At 44.2% G+C, this 14,864-nt stretch overlaps 1 protein-coding gene across 4 annotated transcripts in view; it reads right to left on the bottom strand.

Moving 5' to 3' along the window:
- ST3GAL6 (ST3 beta-galactoside alpha-2,3-sialyltransferase 6) overlaps positions 1-14,864 on the bottom strand; it is a 208,582-nt gene that overhangs the window by 108,022 nt on the left and 85,696 nt on the right. For all 4 annotated transcript variants that reach the window (XM_069761009.1, XM_069761007.1, XM_069761010.1 and 1 more), the window contains exon 3: positions 326-425. In XM_069761009.1, the coding sequence (XP_069617110.1) occupies positions 326-425 (100 nt within the window). The remainder of the gene's footprint in view (positions 1-325; positions 426-14,864) is intronic.

The following is a 14,864-nucleotide window of genomic DNA, read 5'->3' as shown; positions in this document are numbered from 1 at the left end:
TATTGTTGTGGAAGACTCTTCATTGTAGGATACTGCGTCTAAACAATTTATGATATGAGCATTCGTTGCCAGTTTTTCCATGACAAGCAGCTCCTCTTAGTCTACGGTTTATACCCCATTTTAGTTGGTATACTCTTCAGTAAATTGTGCCAATATTTGGCAGTGTCAGGGGACCACCCTCCTTGACATGACCTTTTGTGAAGAAAAGTTGCCTAAAACACATATCCAGTTTAAGACATAGAGTTGCACTGGGTGAAAGAAAAGGGGAAAAAAAATAAAATATACACTTTATAAAATATAAAGGGGGGAAAAAATTAACACTTACGTCGCGATGGTTTTCTTTTGGACAAATATATGGAGCATGAAATGGAGCAAAGCTGCAAATACTATTCCAACAAAGAGGAACTTTCTCATGACTAAAAAACCTAAAACAAAAGGAAACAAGAGATTGTTAGAACAGGGAAGTCACACTCCGAAATCAGGGGCCAAGACAACAATCAGCATGTTGGTAGGGGACTAGATCCTTAGCGTGCACTCCCAAAAGAGACACCACACATCATGTACAGAACCCCACTGCTTAGATCTCCACAGTCCTGTGTTACGAGATGGTGAACGTTCGCGTGCTGGAAGGAAGCCTAGAGATGTGCCGTGAAGGGCACTGTGGCCGCACGTTTGCCACCTTATTTCTGAAGAACAATGAGTCAATTGACGGGATGTAGATAAATCAAGCATGGGTTCCTTGTGTAAACCTGACCCGTGGAAACAAAGAAAACATTTGAGTATCAAGAGATGAGCAATGTTATTCATCTGGATGCCAAAGATACAAACAAAAGAGGCCATTAACCTTTTATTTTCTACAGAGACATTTATCACTCATCTACAGGATGCAAGACCGCGTGGGGGTACACACCCTCAATCACTACACGGGAGGTCGGGGGTTCCGGGCATTACATAGAGTGCCCTGCTCTAATACGCCCATATATAAAGGACATAGAAAAAAATTGGAGTCCGGCTCAACAGGACTGGATTTTCCTTTTCTTTTTATTTTTCAAAAGAAAATTAAGTTCATACAAAAGAAAAATTTACATGGTCGACATTTTTAAATTTTTCTTTTGTATGCACTATATTTTCCTTGGAAAAAGAAAAGGAAAATCCAGTCCTGTTGAGCCGGACTCCAATTTTTTTCTATTTTCCTTGACGTGAGGCCATGGTGAGGCCTCAGGTGGATGAGCATAGAGCAACTGGGTGAGCTGGAATCAAGTTTTTATAATATATAAGGGACAGTGCGATATGGTCAGATCCAGGAGTTCCCTATACCCATCATATGGTCCTCCGGTTGGCCTGACTTTCATCGACTGTGTATGGGGGGCAAACAGCCGAGTGTGCACTGCATTGCCAAGGTTTCTTTATATGTAACCACTACACAATAACTTGGTGCCAAGATGCATTTAATTAAAAAAAAAAAAAAAAAAAAAAGCAAAGAAAAAAAAAGCAAAACACAGATATGGTTTGATATACAGTGAATAAATCAGATTCCACCTAAATAGTTTGTCTTTGTGCAGCGGCTGCAGACACGGGACACAGAACAGACATAGGTGCAAGCAGCTGCTGCTAATATGGTAGTAAACCTCCATCCCGCTGAGGAATAAAGAGGAAAGTGTTTCTCAAAGAAAATAACGTGGCCAGTACGACAGTACGTAACCAAAAATAAAGACCCTTCCTGCAAGCCTTATTATTCCTCTCGAGAAACAGTCAGAAACACTTCATGCAGAATCTGTCAAAAGATATTACAATAGAAATTACATATGAAATGAAAAAGATCTCTTAGACCCGATGAGGCTGATGTACTTGCTCTGAAGTCATTTTAAGAATGATTTTTATAATTCTCAAATTAAAAATGAGCATTTTATGGGTAAAGCGAGGACTCATCAAATGTTCATTTTAGCATCGGGGAGGAAACATTAATGGATTAGACAGTCATTTTAAAAGTAAGGACACTGGCCTCATCAGGTGTTAAAAATTATTAAACTTTATGCAACTCCAGACTTGCGAATCCTGAAATCGCGGGCAGGTAACATGACCACAAGTATTTAATTTGCGGACATGCTGTCACGTATCGACTAGACGTGCGCGGCCTCATTCAATGCAAGTGTACTGAGCGAGGTCGGACAAGTCTAATCTGAATATGGCCAGAAGTATTAACTGTGATTGACCTTCCAGTTCTCTGAATGCGGAGCTCTGTATAACCCCCTACACCACAGATTGGCAGCTTCTGTGTACACTGTGCATAGGCAGAAAGTTATCAGTGATGAGGGAGGGTTTAAACAGAACTCAAATATGGAGGACTATGTGGCAGCAGGTTTACTAGTCCTATAGTGATAACACAATGATTTTATCAGAACTACAAGAGGCAGCCCAATAAGTGACACATCACTGGAATCAAGGCTTCTGTCCTTCATGCCGATTTCAGTATAGGTGGCAAAATACCGTTGACAGATTAGCTTCTGAACCTTGGATAAAAGTCAAAGTCAAGGACATGGTCACCATAAAAATGACAAAGAAATCTTTCCCTGACATATCGATAAAGATTTACGGTATTATGTTTTTTCTCAGCAGTTACATTTTTACGATGTCCCACAATAGACACAGCTCTTGTCATTTACACAAGCCGTAAAGCAGATAAACCTTTTACAAGTTAGCACATGCTTGTCATATGTCAACGGTTTTGTTTGGTTTCAATCCAAAACTTGTCATGTGTCCCCATGGAGAAGACGAAACGCACGCTGTACATATGTACTTTACTGAGGCAATAGGAATACAATTAGATGGGACAACTCAGAACTGGATTTCAATATCAGGCACATGGAGGGCCCAACATGACCTTCATTTATCATGTACACTTCATGCATTGCACAGTATGAATGCCAATCTTCATAAATCTCTCTATGTTTAGGTCCTTCCAGGATCCATATCACTATGTCCACCAATAACATCTTATCTAATTATCAATGGAACTGCAGACATTGCCCCCTGTAGATCGGCACATTTTAAGGTACCTTCACACTGAACAATTTAACAACAATATCGCTAGCGATCTGTGACGTTGCAGCGTCCTGGCTAGCGATATCGTTCAGTGTGACAGGCAGCAGCGATCTGCATCCTGCTGTGACATCGTTGGTCGGAGCAGAAAGTCCAGAACTTTATTTCGTCGCTGGATCACCCGCTGACATCGCTGAATCGGCGTGTGTGACGCCGATTCAGCAATGTCTTCTTCACTGGTAACCAGGGTAAACATCGGGTTACTAAGCGCAGGGCCGCGCTTAGTAACCCGATGGTTACCCTGGTTACCAGTGTAAATGTAAAAAAAAAAAAAAACACTACATACTTACATTCCGGTGTCTGTCCCCCAGCGCTCAGCTTCCTGCACTGTCAGCGCCGGCCGGCCGTAAAGCACAGCGGTGACGTCACCACTCTGCTTTACGGCCGGCGCTCACAGTCAGTGCAGGAAGCAGAACGCCGGGGGACAGACACCAGAATGTAAGTATGTAGTGTTTTTTTTTTTTTTTTTTTTTTACATTTACACTGGTAACCAGGGTAAACATCGGGTTACTAAATGTGACGGTACCTTTAGGCACCAGAGCCGCCTGGCTAATGGGATTTATCCGCTTTGTCTATCAGAGATCACATTTCTAAAGTTCTAGTACACAGACACAAACAAATCACTAGGTATTATCCTGAAAGCCGCAAACAATGTGAAAGGTAACCAAAAAGTACAATAGAAATGCACAAAAATGTTTATCTTCTTGTATAACCTGGGATCACTCCGGGTGACCCATTGTGGCCTTTGTTTGAAGTTTGGCTCAGATGTCAGGGTGTACAGTGAATTTGCAGGCTACACACACATTGCATTTTAGAACTATTAATATTGTAGAAGCAATTGAGCTCTAAAGCCGCCATACACATTGGATGGCTGTCAGCCATCTCACCGATCTTTACCATACATAGGAGGGCTAGTTCAGCAGGGAGATCCGGTGTTCTCCATGACTGATGGCGGACTACCCCCGGCAGACAATACGAGCAGCGTTCAGAAATGTGAGATGCCGATCGATATATTTCCCCCGACAATAAATTTACATACACATTAGAGTGACGACCCAACCCAGTGATATTGCCAGGTTTGGCTGACATTAGCCTAATGTGTAAGGGGGGCTTCACAACATGTGAAGAATTAATAGAGGCTGGGTGACTTGTTTGAGTCTGAGGAAGATTTACATGGGCATACAGAGAGTTAGTCGGCGTTCGTGTAAAGCCCTTTGACACAGGCTGATGGTGATACAAACTCTACGGGAACGACCCGATTATCAAAAGGGGTTGTCCACTACTCAGACTACCTCTTCTGAACCCCCAGTAAAATGATTCCTATACTCCCCTCCAGTGCCATTCCAGGGGTGTCAGCATCATCGGCTGTCACGGTGCTTAATGTCACGCAATCCCTGCGGCCAATCAGCGCTGGCTTCACTCTCTTATTGACATCTGGTGGAAGCGAAAGCTGCGGCTCCTCTCATTTCCTCCAGATGTCTTCATTTGTACAAAGGAATAGAGAGTGAAGCCAGCGCTTCTTGGCCACAGGGATCGCATGACAATGTCAGGCGATTCCCGGGAGAGCCAGTGCTGCCACTGCTGGCATTGCGCCTGAAGTCAGTACAAGTATTATTTTACTGGGTGGGGGGGGGTCGGGATTCAGAAGGGGTTATCCAAGTAGTGTACATCCCCTTTAAAGCGATCATTCATCCCCTACGGTTTGCATATTTCACTTACATACCCATTATAGTCTATAAGGCTGTTCACACTTCTGTGCTATTTTTGAGGACAGTGTGTAATGGAGATATGGCTAATTTTTAATCAAGTGTCAAGAATCAAAATCACCAATATAAGTTTCTGGGTTCATGAAAATCACGTATAGCACATGGATTCCATCAGTGTGAAATTTGTATTTTTACCATTCCAAAGGGTAGGAGAAGCCTCGCATTCTGACCAAATACTGATAAAATCCATGTGACCAAATACTGATAAAATCCATGTGACCAAATACTGATAAAATCCATGTGATTTTTTCACGTTCAAGAAAAACACAGACGTCTGAATGAGACCTCACTGTCAGAAAGCTGTAGTCAAACATTCTGCAAAATAAAAGAAAACCCTATACTATGTGGCATACAATGATTTTTTTTTTTTTTAACAGTCTGTGCAGACAAGACATCACAAGATCGTGGTGGATAGTTACTGACATCTGACATAAGCATAACTAAACATTACTGTCATGTCGTCCACACTTACATCTCTGTATACGAATTTAGGTGGATTTATTTACCGTAACTGTACGTCCTCAGATAATGTACTGCACGATGCACAGCAGAATTGTGAGACGTAGGTTTTCTTAGAGGCGACTACAACCTCCTAGATCTGACCTAACCACACAGGATACCCGGCTGTAGCCCGTACTCAGCTGTAGCACGCTCAGTGACACGGGACACACAAGCAAAAAGGAGTTTTAGCAAAAGCAAGTTTCTGTAATGTGAAATACCTCGCTCCGAACTGCAGCGTGAAGTTCTCCGCACATCGTCCCTTCTGTAAGTTTGGCTCGATTCTTTCTCCCCAGCTGTCCATGACTTGCTGAGTCGGAGACCACGAGGTCCATACTTACAATAGACATAATGGCTGGGGTGATCAGGAGTTATTCTATGCCGCACGGTTGACCTGCCCATGACTCGGCCAGCAAAATGGTGCCCGGTCACTGTGTAAACGGAGGACAGGTGCAAGAGGAGTGATATTTTTACGCCACACTAGTCATACGGGACATAAGTGAGAACAGGCCATACATATGGAGTAAAGGACAAAATGGTACATCTCCTATGGGAGAATAATGGGGCATTTTCAATGGCATGTCAGATGGTAAGTATCAGGCCAACGTTTTCCACATCTGCGTGCACACTGTCCGCTGTCTCCTGCTTTACCTCCACTCAGCATACAACAGCGGTGCTATGGATGTGCGATAGTCAGAATAGCAGTACAATAATAACTGGTGCCACGGGAAGCCCCAGGGTTTCCCACAGCAATCACAACATTTTACTTTTCACTGAATTGAATCAGTGCTGATTTCCTGCGCACTGTCCTCCTCACGTCTCCTATAAACCCCCATAAAAGAGCTGTGATCAGAAGATCGCGGTTCTTGCCTGCTGTGGACTGCTGCTACTATGATTAAAGGAAAAAAAAGAGCATGAACCGCACATCCCAAATTCATACTTTGATCTAAAGCCGCTAGGCAAAAATTTATATACTGAACATGAGGTTTTCAGTTTAACATTCTGATCAGACTGTATGAAGCCCACTGCCACTTCACGGCAAACCTCGTAGTGGGTCCTATCGCCCTAACGGAGCGGAGCCGTGCGGCAACCACCGCCACAGCGGCCACGAACCAGCAGGGCGGACGGCCTGTTGCCCCACAGCACCCATGCTGCGAGACTGAGCCCCCATGACTCCAGACCGCGCCGCCCCACCAGCACAAAGCCACAGCAACAATGGCCGCCACACAGCACCAGCACCAAAATGAAAGGAGCATTGAAACTCACCTTCCTCCAGCTCTTCAGTGAGAGCCAAAATGGGCTAGACCCCTTACTTTGCAGTCTCCTGCTAATTAAAATCACCTGTGCCAAATGGGAGGAGTGCTGGTCCAAGAAGAAGACTAGAACATGCTTTGCAAAAAGGAAAAAAAAGAGCATGAACCGCACATCCCAAATTCATACTTTGATCTAAAGCCGCTAGGCAAAAATTTATATACTGAACATGAGGTTTTCAGTTTAACATTCTGATCAGCATGGGTGCTGTGGGGCAACAGGCCGTCCGCCTTGCTGGTGCGTGGCCGCTGTGGCGGTGGTCGCCGCACGGCTCCGCTCCGTTAGGGCGATAGGACCCACTACGAGGTTTGCCGTGAAGTGGCAGTGGGCTTCATACAGTCTGATCAGAATGTTAAACTGAAAACCTCATGTTCAGTATATAAATTTTTGCCTAGCGGCTTAAGATCAACGTATGATTTTGGGATGTGCGGTTCATGCTCTTTTTTTTTTCCTTTTTACAAAGCTACTATGATTAAGGCTGATGGGTACACCGCTAGCTCCAGGAAGTCAATCAATATGGCCGCCCTTCTTATAGCAACTAAAATAAATAGCTACAATGCAATAAAACGGCAAATAAAGTATGTAACATGCACGTTTTGTGCCGGGCGTTCAGGTGCATTCATTCTGGCCCCTATGCCTCAGGCTGCTTTCACACATCAGTTTTTTGCCATCAGTCGCAATCCGTCGTATTTTGAAAACAAAAACGGATCCGTTGCAGATTGTGAAGAACTGATGCGACGGACCCGTGTTTTTTTTCGACGGATCCGACTAGGGGGGCTGGCTAAAGGATCTTTAAAAAAAAAAAATAATCGGAGCATGCTCAGTTAAAAAAAAAAAACGGAATCCGTTGCTGGATTCCATCATTTGATGGATCCGGCACCCATAGGCTTCCATTCTAACAAATGACGGATGAAAACAGATCTGTCGCTATATGTTTTTTCGACGGAGACAAAAAAACATTACTTTGTCTGTTGTCTCCGGCCACCGGACGGACAATTTTCAACGGATCCGGCGAATGACGGATGAAACGTGAGGCCATTCATGGCAATCTGTCGCTAATACAAGTCTATGAGGAAAAAAACGGATCCGGCGGAAGCAGACGCTGGATCCGTTTTTTTTCAAAATTCGACGGATTACGACTGGTGGCAAAAAACTGATGTGTGAAAGGGGTCTTCGTAAAATTTTTAATGATATGGAACATCTGGTGAAAACGTGGCAAGAAAAACACAAGACAAGAAAAAGTGATGCAAAAAGCCTCCTAATTAGTCTTTTATTGTGTCTGCCGGATCAAAGGTATGAAATGTTTGATCTTATTTAATTCCTGCTGCTCACCTGTGGTTTTTTTCTTTTATCTAAATCCACCACGGTCACAGATATATGGTCCATTATATTCAGTCCTACCTTTATGGGCATTACTAGTGATGAGTGAATGTGCCTGGATAAAGTGTCATCTGAGCATGCTCGAGTGCTAACAGTGTCTTTGGCATGCTCGAATAATATGTTCACGTCCCCGAACCAGCATGTGTCATGGTTGTACGATATCTGGCACATATGCAGGGATTATTTAACAAACAGGCAATCCTTGCATGTGTTGCACATGTCAACAAGCCGCGGGGACACAAACCTATTATTCGAGCACACCGAAGGCACTCAGCACCAAAGCACGCTCACTCATCACCTTTTAGGCTGCTCCTGCATTATTACTTTATGAGCAATGATCCCTTCGTAGAGACCATAAGAAATTACCTTCAAAGAGGGAAAAAAGGCCCAGATCTCTGGAACAGTATAAAATCAGCAAACTAAGGGGAAGAGTGGGGTTAAAATAAGGGTAAAAATGGGTTACTGTACTTTTGATGTGGTGACAGGTCCTCTTTATACCAAACTTGGCTGGGTCCTCAAGGAGTTAATATCTACTGAAGAGCAGCTTTGTTCTCCCGATTACAGGACTGTGCTTATTTCCAGTTTAGTGCAGTTGCTTTTTTTCTGTTACTTTCTTATTCTATACAATGATGCTTCTGAGATTCTCCTGCACTTTCTGACACCACTTACAATGCCTGAGTGAGCAAACATAAAGCAGGCAGTATGTCTGAGGCCGGGCAGAGTCCGGATGTACCGAAGATGTAAAACACACCACACACCGTACATGTCCAGCAGATAACGCACTACTGTACTGCACAGGGTGAGCATTCAGCAAGGTCGCTGCACGGTATCAGAGTCCGGACGTACCGAAGATGTAAAACACACATACCGTATACATACACACACATACCGTATATACACACACACACACCGTATATACACACACACACACCGTATATACACACACACCGTACATGTCCAGCAGATAACGCACTACTGTACTGCACAGGGTGAGCATTCAGCAAGGTCGCTGCACGGTATCAGAGTCCGGACGTACCGAAGATGTAAAACACACATACCGTATATATACACACACACACACCGTATATATACACACACCGTATATATATATATATATATACACACACATATATATAATATATATACGGTGTACGCTTGTGTATATATACGGTGTGTGTGTTTTACATCTTCGGTACATCTGGACTCTGATACCGTGCAGCGACCTTGCTCAATGCTCACCTTGTGCTGTACAGTAGTGCATTATCTACTGGACATGTACGGTATGTATGTATGTATGTATGTATGTATGTATGTATGTATGTATGTATGTATATATATATATATATATATATATATATATATATATATATATATATATATATATATATATATACCGTATATATATATATATATATATATATATATATATATATATATATATACAGTGGGGCAAAAAAGTATTTAGTCAGTCAGCAATAGTGCAAGTTCCACCACTTAAAAAGATGAGAGGCGTCTGTAATTTACATCATAGGTAGACCTCAACTATGGGAGACAAACTGAGAAAAAAAAAATCCAGAAAATCACATTGTCTGTTTTTTTAACAATTTATTTGCATATTATGGTGGAAAATAAGTATTTGGTCAGAAACAAAATTTCATCTCAATACTTTGTAATATATCCTTTGTTGGCAATGACAGAGGTCAAACATTTTCTGTAAGTCTTCACAAGGTTGCCACACACTGTTGTTGCTATGTTGGCCCATTCCTCCATGCAGATCTCCTCTAGAGCAGTGATGTTTTTGGCTTTTCGCTTGGCAACAGACTTTCAACTCCCTCCAAAGGTTTTCTATAGGGTTGAGATCTGGAGACTGGCTAGGCCACTCCAGGACCTTGAAATGCTTCTTACGAAGCCACTCCTTCGTTGCCCTGGTGGTGTGCTTTGGATCATTGTCATGTTGAAAGACCCAGCCACGTTTCATCTTCAATGCCCTTGCTGATGGAAGGAGGTTTGCACTCAAAATCTCATGATACATGGCCCCATTCATTCTTTCATGTACCCGGATCAGTCATCCTGGCCCCTTTCCAGAGAAACAGCCCCAAAGCATGATGTTTCCACCACCATGCTTTACAGTAGGTATGGTGTTTGATGGATGCAACTAAGTATTCTTTTTCCTCCAAACACGATAAGTTGTGTTTCTACCAAACAGTTCCAGTTTGGTTTCATCAGACCATAGGACATTCTCCCAAAACTCCTCTGGATCATCCAAATGCTCTCTAGCAAACTTCAGATGGGCCCGGACATGTACTGGCTTAAGCAGTGGGACACGTCTGGCACTGCAGGATCTGAGTCCATGGTGGCGTAGTGTGTTACTTATGGTAGGCCTTGTTACATTGGTCCCAGCTCTCTGCAGTTCATTCACTAGGTCCCCCCGCGTGGTTCTGGGATTTTTGCTCACCGTTCTTGTGATCATTCTGACCCCACAGGGTGGAATTTTGCGTGGAGCCCCAGATCGAGGGAGATTATCAGTGGTCTTGTATGTCTTCCATTTTCTAATTATTGCTCCCACTGTTGATTTCTTCACTCCAAGCTGGTTGGCTATTGCAGATTCAGTCTTCCCAGCCTGGTGCAGGGCTACAATTTTGTTTCTGGTGTCCTTTGACAGCTCTTTGGTCTTCACAATAGTGGAGTTTGGAGTCAGACTGTTTGAGGGTGTGCACAGGTGTCTTTTTATACTGATAACAAGTTTAAACAGGTGCCATTACTACAGGTAATGAGTGGAGGAAAGAGGAGACTCTTAAAGAAGAAGTTACAAGTCTGTGAGAGCCAGAAATCTTGATTGTTTGTTTCTGACCAAATACTTATTTTCCACCATAATATGCAAATAAAATGTTAAAAAAACAGACAATGTGAGTTTCTGGATTTTTTTTTCTCAGTTTGTCTCCCATAGTTGAGGTCTACCTATGATGTAAATTACAGACGCCTCTCATCTTTTTAAGTGGTGGAACTTGCACTATTGCTGACTGACTAAATACTTTTTTGTCCCACTGTATATATATATATATATATATATATATATATATATATATATATATACACCGTATATACTCGAGTATAAGCCGACCAGAGTATAAGCCGACCCCCCTAATTTTGCCACAAAAAACTGGGAAAACTTATTGACTCGAGTATAAGCCTAGGGTGGAAATGCAGCATTTACCGGTGAATTTCAAAAATAAAAATAGATCATTATTTCCCCATAGCTGTGCCATATAGTGCTCTACACCGTTCATTATTTCCCCATAGCTGTGCCCCATATAGTGCTCTGCACCGTTCATTGTGCCCCATTGCTGTGCCATATACGGTGCTCTGCACCGTTCACTGTGCCCCATAGATGTGCCATATACGGTGCTCTGCACCGTTCATTGTGCCCCATTGCTGTGCCATATACGGTGCTCTGCACCGTTCATTGTGCCCCATTGCTGTGCCATATACGGTGCTCTGCACCGTTCATTGTGCCCCATTGCTTTGCCCATATACGGTGCTCTGCACCGTTCATTGTGCCCCATATCTGTGCCCATATACGGTGCTCTGCACCGTTCATTGTGCCCCATATCTGTGCCATATACGGTGCTCTGCTCCGTTCATTGTGCCCCATTGCTGTGCCATATACAGTGCTCTGCACCGTTCATTGTGCCCCATATCTGTGCCCATATACGGTGCTCTGCACCGTTCATTGTGCCCCATTGCTGTGCCATATACAGTGCTCTGCACCGTTCATTGTGCCCCATATCTGTGCCCATATACGGTGCTCTGCTCCGTTCATTGTGCCCCATTGCTGTGCCATATACGGTGCTCTGCACCGTTCATTGTGCCCCATATCTGTGCCCATATACGGTGCTCTGCACCGTTCATTGTGCCCCATTGCTGTGCCATATACGGTGCTCTGCACCGTTCATTGTGCCCCATTGCTGTGCCCATATACGGTGCTCTGCACCGTTCATTGTGCCCCATTGCTGTGCCATATACGGTGCTCTGCACCGTTCATTGTGCCCCATTGCTGTGCCATATACGGTGCTTTGCACCGTTCATTGTGCCCCATTGCTGTGCCATATACGGTGCTCTGCACCGTTCATTGTGCCCCATATCTGTGCCCATATACGGTGCTCTGCACCGTTCATTGTGCCCCATTGCTGTGCCATATACGGTGCTCTGCACCGTTCATTGTGCCCCATTGCTGTGCCATATACGGTGCTCTGCACCGTTCATTGTGCCCCATATCTGTGCCCATATACGGTGCTCTGCACCGTTCATTGTGCCCCATTGCTGTGCCATATACGGTGCTCTGCACCGTTCATTGTGCCCCATTGCTGTGCCATATACGGTGCTCTGCACCGTTCATTGTGCCCCCTAGCTATGCCATATACGGTGCTTTGCACCGTTCATTGTGCCCCATTGCTGTGCCATATACGGTGCTCTGCACCGTTCATTGTGCCCTATTGCTGTGCCATATACGGTGCTTTGCACCGTTCATTGTGCCCCATTGCTGTGCCATATACGGTGCTCTGCACCGTTCATTGTGCCCCATAGAAATCTCTGCCGCCGCTGCTGCAATAAAAAAAACAAAAAACCACATACTCACCTCCCTTGATTGCAGCTCCCGGCGTCTCGTTCCGGCGCCTCCATCTTCCCGGCGTCTCTGCTCTGACTGATCAGGCAGAGGGCGCCGCGCACACTGTATGCGTCATCGCGCCCCCTGCCTGAACAGTCAGAGCGCAGACGCCGGGAAGATGGAGGCGCCGGCCGGGAAGATGGAGCGGCGCCCGGCGGCTGGAACGAGGACAGGTGAATATGCTATACTTACCTAGTCCTGGCGATCCTCGCGCTGTCCCTCTGCCTGGTCTTCGGTGCCGCAGCTCTTCCTGTCAGCGGTCACCGGCACCGCTGATTAGAGGAATGAATAGGCGGCTCCGCCCCTATGGGAGGTGGAGCCGCTTATTCATATCTCTAATGAGCGGTCCCACGTGACCGCTGAAGAGGGGAAGAAGCTGCAGCACAGAAGCCCGTGGGACGGCAGGGACAGCGCGAGGATCGCTGGGACTAGGTAAGTATACCTCAGCGCCCTCACCCGCCGACCCTGCCACCCACATTGACTCGAGTATAAGCCGAGAGGGGCACTTTCAGCCCAAAAATTTGGGCTGAAAATCTCGGCTTATACTCGAGTATATACATATATATATATATATATATATATATATATATATATATATATATATATATATATATATATATATATATATATATATATATATATATATACACACATACACACACACACACACACCGTGTATATATATATATATATATATACATATATATATATATATATATATATATATATACACACACACACACACATACCGTATACACACAAACGCACACCGTATATACACGCACCGCATATATACACACACACAGTATATACACACAAACGCACACCGTATATACACACACACACCACATATACACACACAGTATATACAGCAGGGGTGTCAAACTGCATTCCTCGAGGGCCTCAAACCATGCGTGTTTTCAAGATTTCCTTAGCATTGCACAAGGTGCTGTAATCATTATGTGTGTAGGTGATTAAATTATCACCTCTGCAATGCAAGGAAATCCTGAAAACATGACCTGTTTGCAGCCCTCGAGGAATGCAGTTTGACACCCCTGATATACAGTACAGACCAAAAGTTTGGACACACCTTCTCATTTAAAGATTTTTCTGTATTTTCATGACTATGAAAATTGTACATTCACACTGAAGGCATCAAAACTATGAATTAACACATGTGGAATTATATACTTTACAAAAAAGTGTGAAACAACTGAAATTATGTCTTATATTCTAGGTTCTTCAAAGTAGCCACCTTTTGCTTTGATGACTGCTTTGCACACTCTTGGCATTCTCTTGATGAGCTTCAAGAGGTAATCACCAGGAATGGTCTTCACTTCACAGGTGTGCCCTGTCAGGTTTAATAAGTGGGATTTCTTGCCTTATAAATGGCTCCATGTGAACGTTCTCAATGGGGAGAAGGGAAGACGGCGCGGTCAGACACATCCGGGCGGGTCTGTGGTGTCTATCAATTATGGGACCAGTTTACTAAAGAGCCACAATCCAGCCAGGCCCAGGAGGTTCCAGTTCTGTCACATCCTCTGTACACAGGAGTGTGTGTTGTTCTGAGAAGGCCGCAGTCGCTGGTCACTCACCTCACCATTCTTCTACATACTGTACATGGGCTCCATGTCAGGAAGGTTCTGCTACACCGGAGCCGACCTGCCGAGCGATGACCCGCACACTGTGCAAAGTATCAGTCCTAGCGACAGCGGCTGAATGCATCCCGGCTATGTAGTTCTGCAGCAGCTGAGATAATCCCTGTACTACAGCCGCTGCGGATATTCGAGCGTACCGTCATATACTTATGTGCAAACAGCCGTAGTAACAACATGCCTCACTGATTTCCACCGATATGCAATCACGTGGAAAACTGGAATAATCTATACAATATATCAGAATAGAAAAGGTCAGGACAAAAACTTCCACAAATCAGATGGCAGACGTCTCCCAATGGATTCACACATGGAGCATTTGGTGACAATTTTCGGCACATAAAATCCGCAGTATGCTACATTACCAGCAAAGGGGACAAGGTTTAACTTAATAGGGAACCTGTCAGGCTGAAAATGGCATCGGAGCTGCAGGCAGGATGTTATAAGGCAGGAGGAGCCGATCACATTAATGCATGCTTGTTAAAAAGG

This window comes from Ranitomeya imitator, chromosome 3 (genome assembly GCF_032444005.1).
Source record: "Ranitomeya imitator isolate aRanImi1 chromosome 3, aRanImi1.pri, whole genome shotgun sequence".
Taxonomy (NCBI): domain Eukaryota; kingdom Metazoa; phylum Chordata; class Amphibia; order Anura; family Dendrobatidae; genus Ranitomeya; species Ranitomeya imitator.
Note: the sequence above shows the minus strand (reverse complement) of the source record. Positions and strands in the feature narration are given on the sequence as shown.